At 41.0% G+C, this 15,637-nt stretch overlaps 1 protein-coding gene across 1 annotated transcript in view; it reads right to left on the bottom strand.

The window, feature by feature from the left end:
• Positions 1-668: 668 nt before the first annotated feature.
• The window catches only part of nmbr (neuromedin B receptor), a 34,437-nt gene continuing 19,468 nt past the window's right edge, over positions 669-15,637 (bottom strand). Inside the window, exons 3-5 of the mRNA XM_079571833.1 lie at positions 14,851-15,069; positions 2,137-2,375; positions 669-840 (exon numbers count right to left, since the gene is read on the bottom strand). Coding sequence (XP_079427959.1) covers positions 681-840; positions 2,137-2,375; positions 14,851-15,069 — 618 coding nt within the window. The 3' untranslated portion in view covers positions 669-680. The remainder of the gene's footprint in view (positions 841-2,136; positions 2,376-14,850; positions 15,070-15,637) is intronic.

Here is a 15,637-nt window from a genome sequence, read left to right on the forward strand (position 1 = left end):
AATTCATGCTTCTACATTTGTGTCATGTTATTTTCTATGAACAAGGACTCACATTTTTTTTTTTTTTTCTAACTTGCAAGAGGGCTTTTGAAACAAAAGTCTTTTCAGCAGTCACACATTAAATGTTTGCGGAAAAAGTGTACTATCTTTTTAACAGAGCCACAACGAACATCCACCGAAAACCTCTGGCATGACGGCTTTCAACCTTAGTCCTTGGTCTCTCCACTTCTCTGCGGATCCATTGTGCCACAAAATGAAAATAATTTGTTCTGCAATTTGTGGAAACATTTTAAAAGCTCAGCCATGCCTCCTTGCCTTCAGTCGATTACACCTCCAAGTGTTTCCTATTTGTAGTTAAGTCGCTGCTTTGTGTGAATGCTGTCAGGCACTTTGAGTTTGTTGAAATCTGACCTGAATTGTTAGTCTTTTGATAGATACAAAAGTATTTTAGCACGACAGTAAAACTCTCACATTGATCCTACTGTGTGGCGCTTGAACATCGTCCCTACAGTGTGTCTGCTGGGTAATCACTGGTTTCCCCACGGATAAACATGCACAATAATCCGCCATTCAGTTCCTCCAAATAAGATCCTGGCTCAGATATGGAGAAAGATCCACGCAGAGGACATTGAAGTAAACACTATGTAAGTCGTCGTCAAAGTTTGGCATGACGGTAGTTTTTATAGCGCCACTTCCTGCCTGTGCGTCCCGTTTGCTGCAGTGGCGGCAACGGCGGGCGCGGGGGCAGTCTTCTTGATGGAGGTGAGTCTGATGTGGGACGTGCTGTGGAGGTAGCTGGGCTGGCGTTCGGGACGGGAGCCACGGCCGCACTTCAACTGACTGCAAGGGCAAAAACAAAGACAAAGAGGTTGTATATTCTTTTGTGTGACCAGCAGGCAGCAAATACAGTGTGGACTTTTTAAACTGGCTTTTTGTCTCAAAGGCTTTTTCAGGCAGAGTGTATTGTATAAATCAATCAGACTATCACTTTTTTCTCATTATTGTCACTTACTTATCACTTTTTTCTCATTTTTGACACGTATTCAGTTTTTTGTCTCATTATTGTCACATATTCATCACTTATCTGTCTTATTTTTGTCACGTATTTATCATCTCATTATTGTCACGTATTAATCACTTTTTGTCTCATTATTTTCACGTATTTATCACTTTTTTCTCATTATTTTCACGTATTTATCACTTTTTTCTCATTTTTGTCATGTACTAATCACTTTTTTTACATTATTGTCACATATTTATCACTTTTTTCTCATTATTGTCACGTATCTATCACTTTTTTCTCATTATTGTCACGTATCTATCACTTTTTTGTCTCATTATTGTCACGTATTTATCACTTTTTTGTCTCATTGTCACAGATTTATCACTTCTTTCTCATTTTTGTCATGTACTAATCACTTTTTTCTCAATTTTGACACATATTCAGTTTTTTGTCTCATTATTGTCACGTATTTATCACTTTTCTGTCTTATTTTTGTCACGTATTTATCACTTTTCTGTCTTATTTTTGTCACGTATTTATCACTTTTCTGTCTTATTTTTGTCACGTATTCATCACTTTTTCTCATTATTGTCACGTATTTATCACTTTTTTGTCTCATTGTCACAGATTTATCACTTTTTTCTCATTTTTGTCATGTACTAATCACTTTTTTCTCAATTTTGACACATATTCAGTTTTTTAACTCATTATTGTCACGTATTTATCACTTTTCTGTCTTATTTTTGTCACGTATTTATCACTTTTCTGTCTTATTTTTGTCACGTATTTATCACTTTTTCTCATTATTGTCACATATTTATCACTTTTTTCTCATTATTGTCACGTATTTATCACTTTTTCTCATTATTGTCACATATTTATCACTTTTTTCTCATTTTTGTCACGTATTTATCACCTTTTTCTCATTATTGTCACGTATTTATCACTTTTTTCTCATTTTTGACACGTATTTATCACTTTTTTGTCTCATTATTGTTGAATATTCATCACTTTTTCATCTCTTTGTTGTCACGTATTCATCACTTTTTTGTCACGTATTTATCATCTCATCAGCCTCAAACATCACTTACTCCCTTGTACTTGTCAGTCCTCCGTGTAGCGGGTGAGCCCACCTGTTAAAGTGCCGTCTGAAGCTCTCGCTCAGCAGGTACAGGGCGAAGGGGTTGACGCAGGAGGAGGAGAAGCTGAGCACTCGGGCCAGTAGCGTGATGACCAGGTGGGCCAGGGACAGGTCCGTCTGGTGGTAGTGGAAGGAGCGGTACATGTACAGGACGTGATTCGGAAACCAGCACAGAGCGAACAGGCCCACAAACACAAGCACGATCTTCGCCAGACGCTTCCTCGTCTCAATCTGCAAAAGGCAGAGAGATTGTACAGAAAATGATCTTAGAATTGCAGAGTTTTTTCCAACATATATCACATTTTTTGTTTGTCACAGAGGTGCGACAAACAATGTGTCATGTCTGAACAAATAGATTCACAATTCACCAATGGATATTCTTGGACACCGTTCGTAGTCAGTGATGAAGAAAAAAGATAATGGAAAAGATAAGTTCTTAAAGTAAAAGGGCTCAACTGGACCCCATAGAGCAAAATGTCAGTCATGTCTCACCCCGTAAGAGCTGCCTTTGAGCCTGTGTATGTTCATACAGCAAGAACATTTCACCATCTTCTAATACCAAAGGGGTTTTCCATTTGGAGTTGGAGCAGCTAAAAGCCCCATGAGTCTTGTAGAACCCACAGAAGGTCAGTCACACACAAGGGAAATGTTAGTGTGAAAAGGGGTTATAGTCCCTATATGACAGGTCTCCAAGTAAATTCCCCAGACGGCCAAAATATATTGCCAGATATCTTATGTGGGAAAACACTATTGAGGAAATAGTATTGCACTTTACAAGCTTCTGCTATCCTGTCGTCATTATTCACTCCACACTCGATAGTGGTAAGCTGCTATCGTAGCCACATCTGCCCTAGTGTTTTAGGACAGTTTTATTGAGATTAATTTAAATATGTCATTTCCTGGGGAGGTCTTGATCATGGATCATGAGACTCTCTATCAGCGGTGTTTAGACCCTCTTGCATTTACCACGTGGCTATAATGAGCTGTTTATATCCTGTTCTCTTATTATGTCAGTGCCCTATGCTGGACACGTGCAGAAATGTTTTCTTTTTTTTAATTTACGCTTCCCCCTAGTGGCTGCATAACTCGGGAATAGGCTTGAGACTTCCTCATTTATTGGACATACTCAGGAATTTGTGCTCTGCAAGTCACAGGCCGGATTTAAATCATTTCACGGGCCGGAAGTGGCCCGTGGGCCGCCTGTTGGAGACCCCTGCCCTATATAGTATCAACAGAAGCACAAGATAAGGCAAATGATCTATGATGTAATGATCTCATTGCCAAAATAATAAGTTGTGATAGTGCTTAAACTTCTAAGGCAAGAAGTTTTCGCCACAGTTGAATGAAATTGCTACATTGTTTTTTTGTGCTTTTGAATTAACACTTAATAGTTGACACAAATATTAATTGAAAAAAAAATCTGCAATTCATCAGTCGCCTGTAGTTTACTAGTTCATGTTAAAAATGTGCACAAATCCATACGGGGATAAAATAAAACCAGCCAAGAGCAAAAGCGACAACACACATGCCATGATGAATCTTGCTTAGCGTCTGTCGTGTCCACTTTTTGGGCCCGCAGCTGCTCAATGTCTCAGCACCATTCCTCTCCATCTCGCTCTGTCAATAAAAAAATAAATAAAAACCTGCAGACCCGCACACTCTGGGCACTTGCAAAGGCTCATGGGAGTTGGGAGCTGCCAGATCACATTAGAATCAATGGCGACACGGCAACACCTGAAGTTACAACGCGCTCTCACATTTAAGGAAACCAAAGAAGCTGACAAAACACACTCGCTCGTCTGTCTGTCTGTACGGCGTGTCTGAAAATATCAACATTTTTGTCTTCCACTTCAATACTTTACATTTGAACCTGGACCAAAAAAAAGTTGATACCACCTTTCCATCTATTTATTCCACTTTTGAGACTCTATATATTCTCATCTTGTAAACACGTTGCTTTGTAAACACACTTTATTCATTTTTACAGGTACATGCTTGCCTGTTCTTTTTTTCCCCTCCAAAGCCTACACTTTGTCGCTGTCCCCCTGCCTGGTGCTGAACCCTGCAGCTCTTAGCAGGAGGACCCATCGGTGGATAATGGGGAGTTTTTTGAAGTCCACATCTGGTACGGCTCATTCACAAACACCTTTGGTCCACCGCGGCCTTCATCTTCCCCTCTCTCTCTGTCCGTCTGAGAGCTCTGACAATGACACGCTGCTGTGAGACATGTGTGCGTCTGCTTTGTAGTGACGGCTACAGCTTGAAAAAGGCTGCACGAAGGAAGGCCACATATGTGACACAAAAGATGAAGAATACCTTACTGTGTTTCAGAGCACACAAATACTATGTTTAGAATGAGGCTCCAAAAATATCATTCAATTTTTGTCGTGCTTTTTTGTCAGTATTTATCACTTTTTTTTCTCATTATTGTCATGCATTTATCACTTTTTTCTCATTTTTGACAGGTATTCATTTTTTTGTCTCATTATTGTCACGTATTTATCACTTTTTCTCATTATTGTCAGGTATTTATCACTTTTTTTCTCATTATCGATCACTTTTTTCTCATTATTGATCACTTTTTTCTAATTTTTGTCACGCACTAATCACTTTTTTCTCATTATTGTCACGTATTTATCACTTTTTTCTCATTTTTGACAGGTATTCAGTTTTTTGTCTCGTTATTGTCACGTATTTATCACTTTTTTCTCATTATTGTCACGTATTTATTACTTTCTTTTCATTATTGATCACTTTTTTCTCATTATTGATCCCTTTTTTCTAATTTTTGTCACGTATTTATCACTTTTTTCTCATTTTTGTCACGTACTAATCACTTTTTTCTCATTATTGTCATGTATTTATCACTTTTTTTTCTCTTTATTGTCACATATTTATCACTTTTTTCTCATTATTGATCACTTTTTTCTCATTTTTGTCACGTATTTATCACTTTTTTTCTCATTTTTGTCACATATTTATCACTTTTTTCTCATTATTGTCACGTATTTATCACTTTTTGTCTCATTATTTTCACGTATTTATCACTTTTTCGTCTAATTTTTTTTCGAATATTCATCACTTTTTCATCTCTTTGTTGTCATATATATTCATCACCTTTTTTTCTCACTTTTGTCACTTTTTCGTCTCTTTCTTGTCATGGTTTCGTCTCCTTTTTTGACACTTTCTTCAAAGCACTTACAGCAAAGTGACCTCAAACAATCAAAACAAATCGACGGCACAAAATCATCCATCATCATCTCATCACAAACAACATCACTTTCTAAATCAATGGCCAAAGCCAAAGAACCGTCCTCTCTTCCAAAGCTGTGTGTCACTTTTGCAGCCACATATTTTGTGACACACATTTATTGAAAGAATCCAATCGCTGTGTAAACCTGGCTCGTGGCACGACTCCATTGTCCCATTGTTACGCCACACAGATGGAGGGGGAAAAAACACACACACACCATTTGCTACTGTCAGCGCTCCCTGCTTATGAATAAATATGAACCACATTGTGCCACAACAAAAACTCTCTCTTTGTAAAGTTATCTTTTTTTCTCCACAGTCCGAGTTGCCGTCCGGGAAGTTAAAGTTAATTGCATTCTTTAGGTGCTGTCAATCACAATAAATTGGCATTTAGAAACTTTGCCAAAGAGTTTTTTTTGTTTTGTTCTTTTAGTAGCCGTGAACAATGAGCCAGCCTAAATGCAGATCGTAGAATGGGTAAAGAGTGAGTGGAGTTTCTGACTCCAAGGAGGAAGGAAAGTGAAGCTGTGTTGATGAAGATAAAGATGAAGAAAAAGACACATTCTTATCATCTTTACCTCTTAAAGGGGGGTATTATGCAAAATTGACTTTTTCAAGCTTTACATCATGTTATTATGTTATGTTATCATTAAAAACATGCCTGAAGTGGTGCCTTGGCACATTCACATATTTTTGAGTAATCTGTAAAAACTCTGATGGCGGCCATTTTAGGGATAGGTTTGCCTGAGTCCCCCTAGGAACGCCCCCACCTCCTGGAGACGCCTCCGAGCTTTTGCCGAGTAACCAACCACTGCTCCTCAGCAGAACCCCCTCCCCACTGATGCCACAGACAGCGTGTGGAGGGGGCGTGTCTGAAAGGGTCAGTGGTTCTTAAAGAGACAGAGGCCTATTTCAAGACATTCACTACAGCCATTTTGAGAGAGCAATTTTATACAAGGCAGTTATTCTAATTTACTGCATTTACAGACCAACAGAAGGTTTCATCATCATTGCAGTGTGATATAGACTGGTGCTATGTGACTGAAAAAAGCATAATACCCCCTCTTTAAAGGTCCTATATCATGCAAAATCGACTTTTTGGAGCTTTTAGCCATGTTGTTATGCTATTTCCTTATCAAAAACACCCCCAGAGTGGTTTGTGGCTTCATTCACGCAGCTCTCAGTAATCCTCCTGAATCCTGCTCTCTGAGGCTCCTCCCTCTCCTGGTGAACGACTGAGTGTTCAGTTGTGTCGTCACAGCGGAACGGAAGTGCTCGACGTCTGTAATGTAATGTCTTAATTCTATGCTTACGGTCTGATTTTAATTTGTAAAACAGCGTCATTATTTCTGTCGTAAGAGAGAAACAAAGAGAAAAAAATAAATAAAATAGAAAATAAAAAAAATAAAAAGGATGTGCCCGATGTGCTTCCAGGTCAGCTGTGGCCAAAACAAACACCCCTGAGCGTCTGAACAGATCAGTCATGTTTGCGCTGCAGCTGTGAAGATGGAGCTCGTTACCTACTCTGGACACACATGTTCTTTATTCTTAACTAACGATAATGTCACGGAGAAAAAGAAGCGCGTTTGGCTACGGAGTTTATTCAACCTTTTTCAGGAAGAGGCCACTCAGCTGTTTTTTTCTCCGGGATTCAGCGACTATCAGCCAAAATATTGTTTTTCTGTAACTGTCTCTGATGGATGTTTGGTGAACCTTCGCCAGAATCGAAGTGGATTAACTTTTATAACCAACGCGAGTCCCATAATGTAAACAGCGATGGAGCAGAGCGGTGAGTCAATCCAAACGTGTGTTAGCTTGTGTGTTAGCATATTAGCATGTGTGTGTTAGCCATTTATGAAGCTGTGTTGCAGATGTCAACTCCGTATAACTGCATCGTGAACCAATTTCACTTATTGCTGTTTATTCATTACGGTAAAGTATGTGCGGAGAGAGGGGGCGGAGTTAACTGAATCGAAGCGTTGTGTCTTCCGGGTTCGAAAAATACCTCCAGAAAACACTTATATTTATCACAAAAATGAGTGCTCCATAATGGTAGAGGTACAATATATCATATAAATGCCTATACTTAACTTTGGAATGGCTAAAATAGCATGATATAGCTCCTTTAAAGGGATATTTCAGGATCTTTGACATAGGGCATCAGTTATGCAGAGTGTTGTTGATTTTCTTTTTTTATTTGTTACCTGCCGTCCTTATATTTGAAGAGTTTAGTGGTGCTAGGCTAGTGCATGTCTATGGTAGCTAGTAGCCTGGAATTAAAAACCTCTTCAGAATCATGGGGTCGTCCACCAAAAGGTGCCATATCTGATTTGTAGAAAGCTCCTTTGTGAATTCCTTGCGCTCTGGATAACCAGGAAATGAGGACCTACGTCGAAAATCCTGAAATATCCCTTTAGCCCCCGCCTGAACCAAGCACATCATCTCCAGTTTCCCAAATCTAAAAGCTTTGGGAAAGGGCGTCAAAAAGACAATAAACAAGTGACAAAAACACAATGAAAAAGTGATGAAAAAGCAAAAATAGAGCTATACAAAAAAGCCACAAAGAGCGACAAAAAAGCAGCATCAGTTTTGTAGGACTTAGCTTTGAAATGAGGCGTTACTCTGGCCTAGGCTGTAAGCTCCAGTCCAGAAGCCTTTAGTTTTAGATAAAGTCAATATGTTTTTCTTTTTTGTATTCCATAATATAAAAAAAAGATGGATTTAACTTCACCTCGTCGCAAAACTCAATTCACTGTTTATCCTTTACTTCTGTCTCTTTGCATCTTTACCTTCGAAGGCCACTCTTCCGCGATGAAAAGACAGCCAAGTTGGACATTTCAATATAGTATATAGTCAATATATTATAGAAAAACTGAAGAATACAAGAAACAAACAAATCATTACGAACTTCAAAAAGCCAAAGCCGACCCTGAATGACGTGTAAAGTTTGTTTTAACTGAAAAAATGGGAAAAATGCATCCTTGATTCAGGCATTTGGTATGAGACACAGTATCAAACACACTTATTATTTCCTTCCTTTAAAAATGTCATTAATGATTTGATCTTGCTTCTAACGTTAGTCCAGGAAGGCCGTGGTTTCTTTCCACACATATGAAGCAAGAAGAAGAAAATATCAGTGTCCACTTCGCTGATGTGTCATACTTCTGATCTCAAAGGGTCAGTCTCATTCCCAGCCCCAGGGAAGAATTCTCTCTCTCTCTAATACGCCTTTATTGGCCTTTTCTGAACAATACATCTCAATTTACTCACACTAACACCGACACAAAAAGACACAGATATAGCACAGACATCACAACACCTCAGACATCGCCAGACCTGATGGAAAAATGACCCACACTTGGGGCCGGATGGAGCAGTGTCCTTGGGCAAGACACTTCACCGGCTTTGCCTCCAGCGTTTGTTCACACTGAATAAAAGTCTGACGGCGGGACAGTTGTGCAAATGAGCTCACGGGCCGCACAATCTGGCACGTGTCTCCTGTGTGTTCATTAACATGCTCTGCCCCAAATCGACGACTCGTTCAGGTAGAGTTCATTCTGTGAGGATTTGTGTGAGTTTTGTGAAGTGCTCCCATTTATCAACAGTGGGTTCAGTATTAATAATAATGGACATAATGCTTTTGGTGCTTTTTCAACAAAACCCCCCCAACTGTTACCCATTTGAGCCTGTCGGAATGTAATGGTTCAGTTCATTTAATAGTTTTGACACCAGTTTCCCAGAGTCTACCAGTAATGTATAACAGCAGCTCCTTGACAGCAAACTTTTCTAATAGTGCCCCATGGCAACTTGAGAAATCTTAACTTTAGTTTAGTTTACTTTATTTGACCAATTTTTTTTTTTTTTTCTTACCAAAATTCACATCATTATACAGTTCAGGATATTGACGTTCCTCTGTGTGTTTTTTTGTATGTATTTTCAGTCCATATAGGTTAGTGCTGTTCGACAGATAATAAGTCCGTGGCCGAGCGAGCACTCTGCCTTGGGACCTTTTGCCAGGTCATAGCATGTGTTTTGAGGACGGGAATGTTCCTCAACTCTGGGTTGAACCTGACAGCAAAATTCACCGGAGAGGTTTGGATAAGGAGGTTCAGCTGACACGAAGCATCTCTGTCAAGAGGTCTGTCATGTGAATAAAAGATGAGAAAACCATGGACTATGACAGCTATTTATGAGCAGAATGATAACCAGAGTCCAGATTTATGTGGGATCATTTTATAATAAAGCCATTAATAAAGCTATGTCAGTTATGTGTCATTATGTGTCCATCTCTTTATGGTTCATCCTTATTACATAGACTTGTGGCGGTAAGAAAAGGACAGGTCTAACTGACTGAGAATACAATACAGTTCTAATGGTGCAAAATGCACAAAGGAAGCCCACCCTGTGTTGAGGTCTCTAAAGGAAATGTGTTATTAAATTATCTGGCCAGTGGTCTGAATCTACTGCAGCACAATGCCACAATGATGAATGAGTCTGATTATTGAAGGAGAATAGCCAGGACAGGAACGAACGCATCAAAAGGGGAAAATACGACAGAAAAACAGGTGCTGTGAATGTGCCCTAAATGTTCCCCACTGAATGAGTGTGAGTCTTTTAATGTGTGTATGCACGTATAAAGCTCCAGCTACAAGATGATGTACAGCACCTGTCCCTAATCAATTCCCAACCGGTTTTTACCCACAAAGAGCTCAGCCGACCTTTAAAAGCTCCAATGTACTGTTGTTCAAATGTACAGGTCTGCTCTGGAAAGGCTGTCTGTGTGGATGAATGTGTGATTACTTGAACCTGCACTGCTCCCGCTCCCTGACCTAAGAAAACCTCCGGGCGTCACCGCTCAGATTGTGTTGAAGTGTTGAGTCCACAGCTGTCAGTCACCTGTCACTGCCCTGTCAGACAAATCAGTGTTCACCTGAGTTTGCACGCCAAAACAACAGTGACTGCACCAAATATAGTCTCACGACAGGGGCGAGACTCAACTTCCACTGCTCAAGTTACTGTTGGGGCTCAAACTTTAGTTCGTGAAGTGGCTATAGCAATATGGAAATCCATTCTCTGCATTTGGCCCATGCCTCAATGCCATGTGTCACTTAGAGCAGGCGATGATCAACCATTCTGTCGTGCCTGTGGACCCATATCCAGGTCTACCACCAGAGGCATACATAAACATAAAGAATGGAGCAAAATTGCAAAATAATTAGCTTTTCCCCCTGTTTATGATTTCCCCTTCAATCCTTAGACCGCCCTTTAAGAAGACCACCACTCCATAAAAACAACATCCTTATTGCAGCAGAGGAAAAGGTCAGAGTCTGCAGATGGAGCTGTGTACTTTAAAAAACATTTGTCTTTATGGCTGTTGCTTCTGCTATCATTGCTATGGCTGCACACTTTCGCTTTTTTACTCTTTTCTTTTGCTGACCTTTTGCCACTCATCCCCATTTTTCATATAGTTATGAAAAAACTACATGAACTCCATTTAACGCATTCTGAAATTGTTTAAAGGGGCTATATCATGCTATTTTAGCCATTCCAAAGTTAAGTATAGGCATTTATATGATATATTGTACCTCTACCATTATGGAGCACTCATTTTTGTGATAAATATAAGTGTTTTCTGGAGGTATTTTTCAAACCCGGAAGACACAACGCTTCGATTCAGTTAACTCCGCCCCCTCTCTCCGCACATACTTTACCGTAATATAAATAAACAGCAATAAGTGAAGTCACTTCACGATGCAGTTATACGGAGTTGACATCTGCAACACAGCTTCATAAATGGCTAACACACATGCTAATATGCTAACACACATGCTAATATGCTAACACACAAGCTAATATGCTAACCCGCGTTTGGATTGACTCACCACTCTGGTCCATCACTGTTTACATTATGGGACTCGCGTTGGTTATAAAAGTTAATCCACTTTGATTCTGGTGAAGGTTCACAAACATCCATCAGTGACAGTCACAGAAAAACAATATTTTGGTGAAAGTCGCTGAATCCCGGAGAAAAAAACAGCTCAGTGGCCTCTTCCTGAAAAGGGTTGAATATATCAATCAATCAATCAATCAACCTTTATTTGTATAGCGCTTTACAACAGCACCCGCTGAACCAAAGTGCTTTCCATAAGTGCAATATAATAAAAACAATTTTAGCCCAAAATATTTAAGAAAATACATATAAATTACACATGTGCAATTAGCAGTCAAAAGCGGCTTTAAACAAGTAAGTTTTCAGCCTCGCTTTAAACAGTGTCAGGTCAGTGATGGCTCGTAACTCAACAGGCAGAGAGTTCCAGAGCCTCGGACCAGCCACTGAGAAGGAACGATCACCCCACTGCTTACTTTTGGTCCTGGGGACCTCCAGCAGGTGTTGTCCTGCAGACCGCAGCGCTCTACTAGGCTGATGTGCAACAAGCAGGTCACATAAATAAGAAGGTGCAAGTCCATACAGTGCTTTAAAATATATATATAAACTCCTCGTCCTCGTAGCCAAACGCACTTCTTTTTCTCCGTCCGTGACATTATCGTTAGTTAAGAATAAAAAACAGGTGTCCAGAGTAGGTAACGAGCTCCATCTTCAGCTGCAGCGCAAACATGACTGATCTGTTCAGACGCGATGTGTTTGTTTTGGCCACAGCTGACCTGGAAGCACTTCGGGCACATCCTTTTTTTATTTTTTTTCTTCTTTTTTTTTTTTTTTTTTTTTTTTACATTTTTTACTCTTTGTTTCTCTCTTACGACAGAAATAATGAAAAAGCTGTTTTACAAATTAAAATCACGCTGTAAGCATAGAATTAAGACATTACATTACAGACTTCGAGCACTTCCGTTCCGCTGTTACGACACAACTGAGCACTCAGCCGTTCACCAGGAGAGGGAGGAGCTGCTGCTCAGAGAGCAGGATTCAGGAGGATTGCGGAGAGCTGCGTGAATGAAGCCACAAACCACTCTGGGGGTGTTTTTGATAAGGAAATAGCATAACAACATGGCTAAAAGCTCCAAAAAGTCGATTTTGCATGATATAGGACCTTTAAGAGCTTAAGTGTAAATTCAGCGTAGAGATCCCTCCTCGTGTAAGTGAACAGAAAAGGGGTTCCCTGGTCTCATCTAAAAGTGTGAGACCTGAGGCTAGTGTGAGCGAGAGAAGAAGTAAGGGGAGTGCAAAAAGCATCATGTCCCAAATCACTAAACAGTTTGTAAACCCCTCAAGGGTCACACATAGTGTATTTGGTAAACTTTTACAAAGAGACACATCAGTCAACTTGACCGATGTTTAGTAACCGACTATAAGAGTGGATATTGATTCGAAAATGAGAGGTTAAAACCCTCAGCGAACTCCAGAACATCCTCATTTCTAAATGCACATTTGTAGCTGTTGCAACCAATTCAGACCAAGCCCAAAGGCCACACCTGCTGAGCACCTGCGACTGTTTGGAGTCAGTACTAGCATCATCTTCGAGAGCTGTCTAAGATATGGCATTGCGGTCTGGTTCGGAGCACTCTAGGTAAAAGATAAATAAGAAATAAAAAAAAGACATGTTTGTGTAGCAATGAAAATAGTTGGAACTGCAGAGATTTCGTCACTCCAAGTCCAGGAAAATTACCTGTGACCCACAACATGTCTTGCACGAATAATACGAAGTGTTGCCGATCTTGTCGTCAGCAAGGCGCTACAGAGCCATCAGGCAAAACACAAACCGCTTTAAAACTCCTTTGTGCCAATTCTGTGGCAAACAGGCTATAGTTTTTAAGTAGTGTTCTTCTGGGAGACACAAGCTTCAAAAAACAAACGTCTTCATTTCTTCCCTACAGATTCCCTACGCTTCGGAGGAACATCAGTCCAACCTACCACGTCTACTAACTCTTATGTCTTCATCAGTGTTGGGAACGTTGCTTTAAAAAGTAATTAGTTATAGTTACTCACTACTTGTTCCAAAAAGTAACTGCGTTACTAACTGAATTTTTCTATAATAAAAGTAACTTGCTACCATGAAAAGTAACTATCTGCGTTGCCGTTAAAAAAAAAAGTGGCTATTTTTTAGCAATTTCCACAAGTCAGTCGTATTCAAAGTGAATGGGGAGGAACAGGAGTAAAAGAAACATGTGCCAACAGCGGCAACGATCAGGACAGACTTTACGCACAGGCAGTTTGAGACACTGAGAGAGAGAGAGAGAGACGGAGAGAGAGAGACGGAGAGAGAGAGACAGGGAGAGAGACAGAGAGAGAGAGAGAGAGAGAGAGAGAGAGAGAGAGAGAGAGAGAGATGGAGAGAGAGAGGGAGAGAGAGAGAGAGAGAGAGACGGAGAGAGAGTGAGAGACGGAGAGAGAGTGAGAGAGAGAGAGAGAGAGAGAGAGACGGAGAGAGAGGGAGAGAGAGAGAGGGAGAGAGAGAGAGAGAGAGACGGAGAGAGAGTGAGAGAGAGAGAGAGAGAGAGAGAGAGTGTGAGAGAGACAGAGAGAGAGGGAGAGAGAGAGAGAGAGTGAGAGAGACGGAGAGAGACGGAGAGAGAGAGAGAGAGTGAGAGAGACGGAGAGAGAGAGAGAGAGAGTGAGAGAGAGAGAGAGTGAGAGAGACGGAGAGAGAGGGAGAGAGAGAGAGGGAGAGAGAGAGAGAGACAGAGAGAGAGAGAGAGAGAGAGAGAGAGAGAGTGTGAGAGAGACAGAGAGAGAGGGAGAGAGAGAGAGAGAGTGAGAGAGACGGAGAGAGACGGAGAGAGAGAGAGAGAGTGAGAGAGACGGAGAGAGAGAGACTGAGAGAAATGGAGAGAGAGAGAGAGAGAGACGGAGAGAGAGGGAGAGAGAGAGAGACGGAGAGAGAGAGACTGAGAGAAATGGAGAGAGAGAGAGAGAGAGAGAGAGAGGGAGAGAGAGGGAGAGAGAGAGAGACGGAGAGAGAGAGACTGAGAACAGACACAGTCTGATGTGTGCGATAGGTTCTGAAGACAAAGGTACAGGCCGTGCAGTCATCCCTGTCCTGGAGAGGCAGAGGACACTGAATGATGGGAGCCCCAAAGGGCATCAACAAAGGCAGATGCCCACCCTCTCCCACTCTCTTCCACCCTCTCCCATGCTCTCCCACCCTCTCCCACCCTCTCCCATGCTCCTGCAGCAAGAAAAACAGCTGCTTGAGCTGACACGGCAGCGCTTCATTCAGCCAAACTGTAACGCGCCACTTTGTTTCCCAGTAACGATGACAGTAACGGTAACGATGAGTAGAGTAATTAATTAGATTACTCCATTACCAAAAAAGTAGCGCCGTTATACTTAAACACCATTATTCCCAACACTGGTCTTGATTGGCTGAGGTTATTCATGTTTATTCTTATTTATTTATGTTTATTCATATTTATATATACATATATTTCCAAGGTTTAAAACAATGTGATGTATAGTATGTCTGTACATGATACTTTAGTTCTGTGCCTGTGTTACCTGTCTCTTGGTGTGGTCGCTGAGCTCCCCTGGCATGTCGTGCGCGCTCTTGATGAGGGTGCGTGCTATGTGGTAGTAGTAGACGGAGATGATGGCCAGAGGAATGAGGAAGTACACCAGGAAGATCATGACGGAGTGGATCTTTGGGTGCATCTCGTTGGACATCGGGTACGGCACGCAGTTGGCAAAAGTGATGTTGGTGCCCGTCTCAGACTGCACCTGGAGAGGAATGAGGGACAGTGTGTTGAAGTATAGAGGTCATCTTTACAGTGACAGTGCATGTCAGGAAGAGTCCTGGTGGTTTTGAACATCTTCCATTGATGAATGATGGATGCCGCTGTGCTCTTCAATACTGCAACAATTGTTCTGTGCCCTTCTGTGCCTCGATACAACCGTGTCTCGGAGGTCTACAGACAGCACCTTTGATATCCCGGCTTAGTTTCTGCTCTGACATGCACTGTCAGCTGTGGGACCTGACATAAACAGGTATGTGCCTGTGTCCAAAGCAAGTCCATTCCATTTCATTTGGCTCAGGTGGACTGTTGTAGAAACATCTCAAGGATGATGAGGTGTCAATACTTTTGTACATGCAATATTTCCCAGGGGCATTTTTAGATTTGTGAGGGTAAAAAACACATTTAAAGAGACTGGTCATTTTATGCTCACTACTGCCACCTCAGGTCTTATGCATAACTGCAGCTTCTATATTAAAGGAATAGGCCACCGTTTTTACATACTGTGATATGCTCTTACCTCACTTTAGACGTGTTAATATATCCCCGTCTGG

The sequence above is a fragment of the Gobius niger genome (assembly GCF_951799975.1).
Source record: "Gobius niger genome assembly, chromosome: 15".
Lineage (NCBI taxonomy): Eukaryota > Metazoa > Chordata > Actinopteri > Gobiiformes > Gobiidae > Gobius > Gobius niger.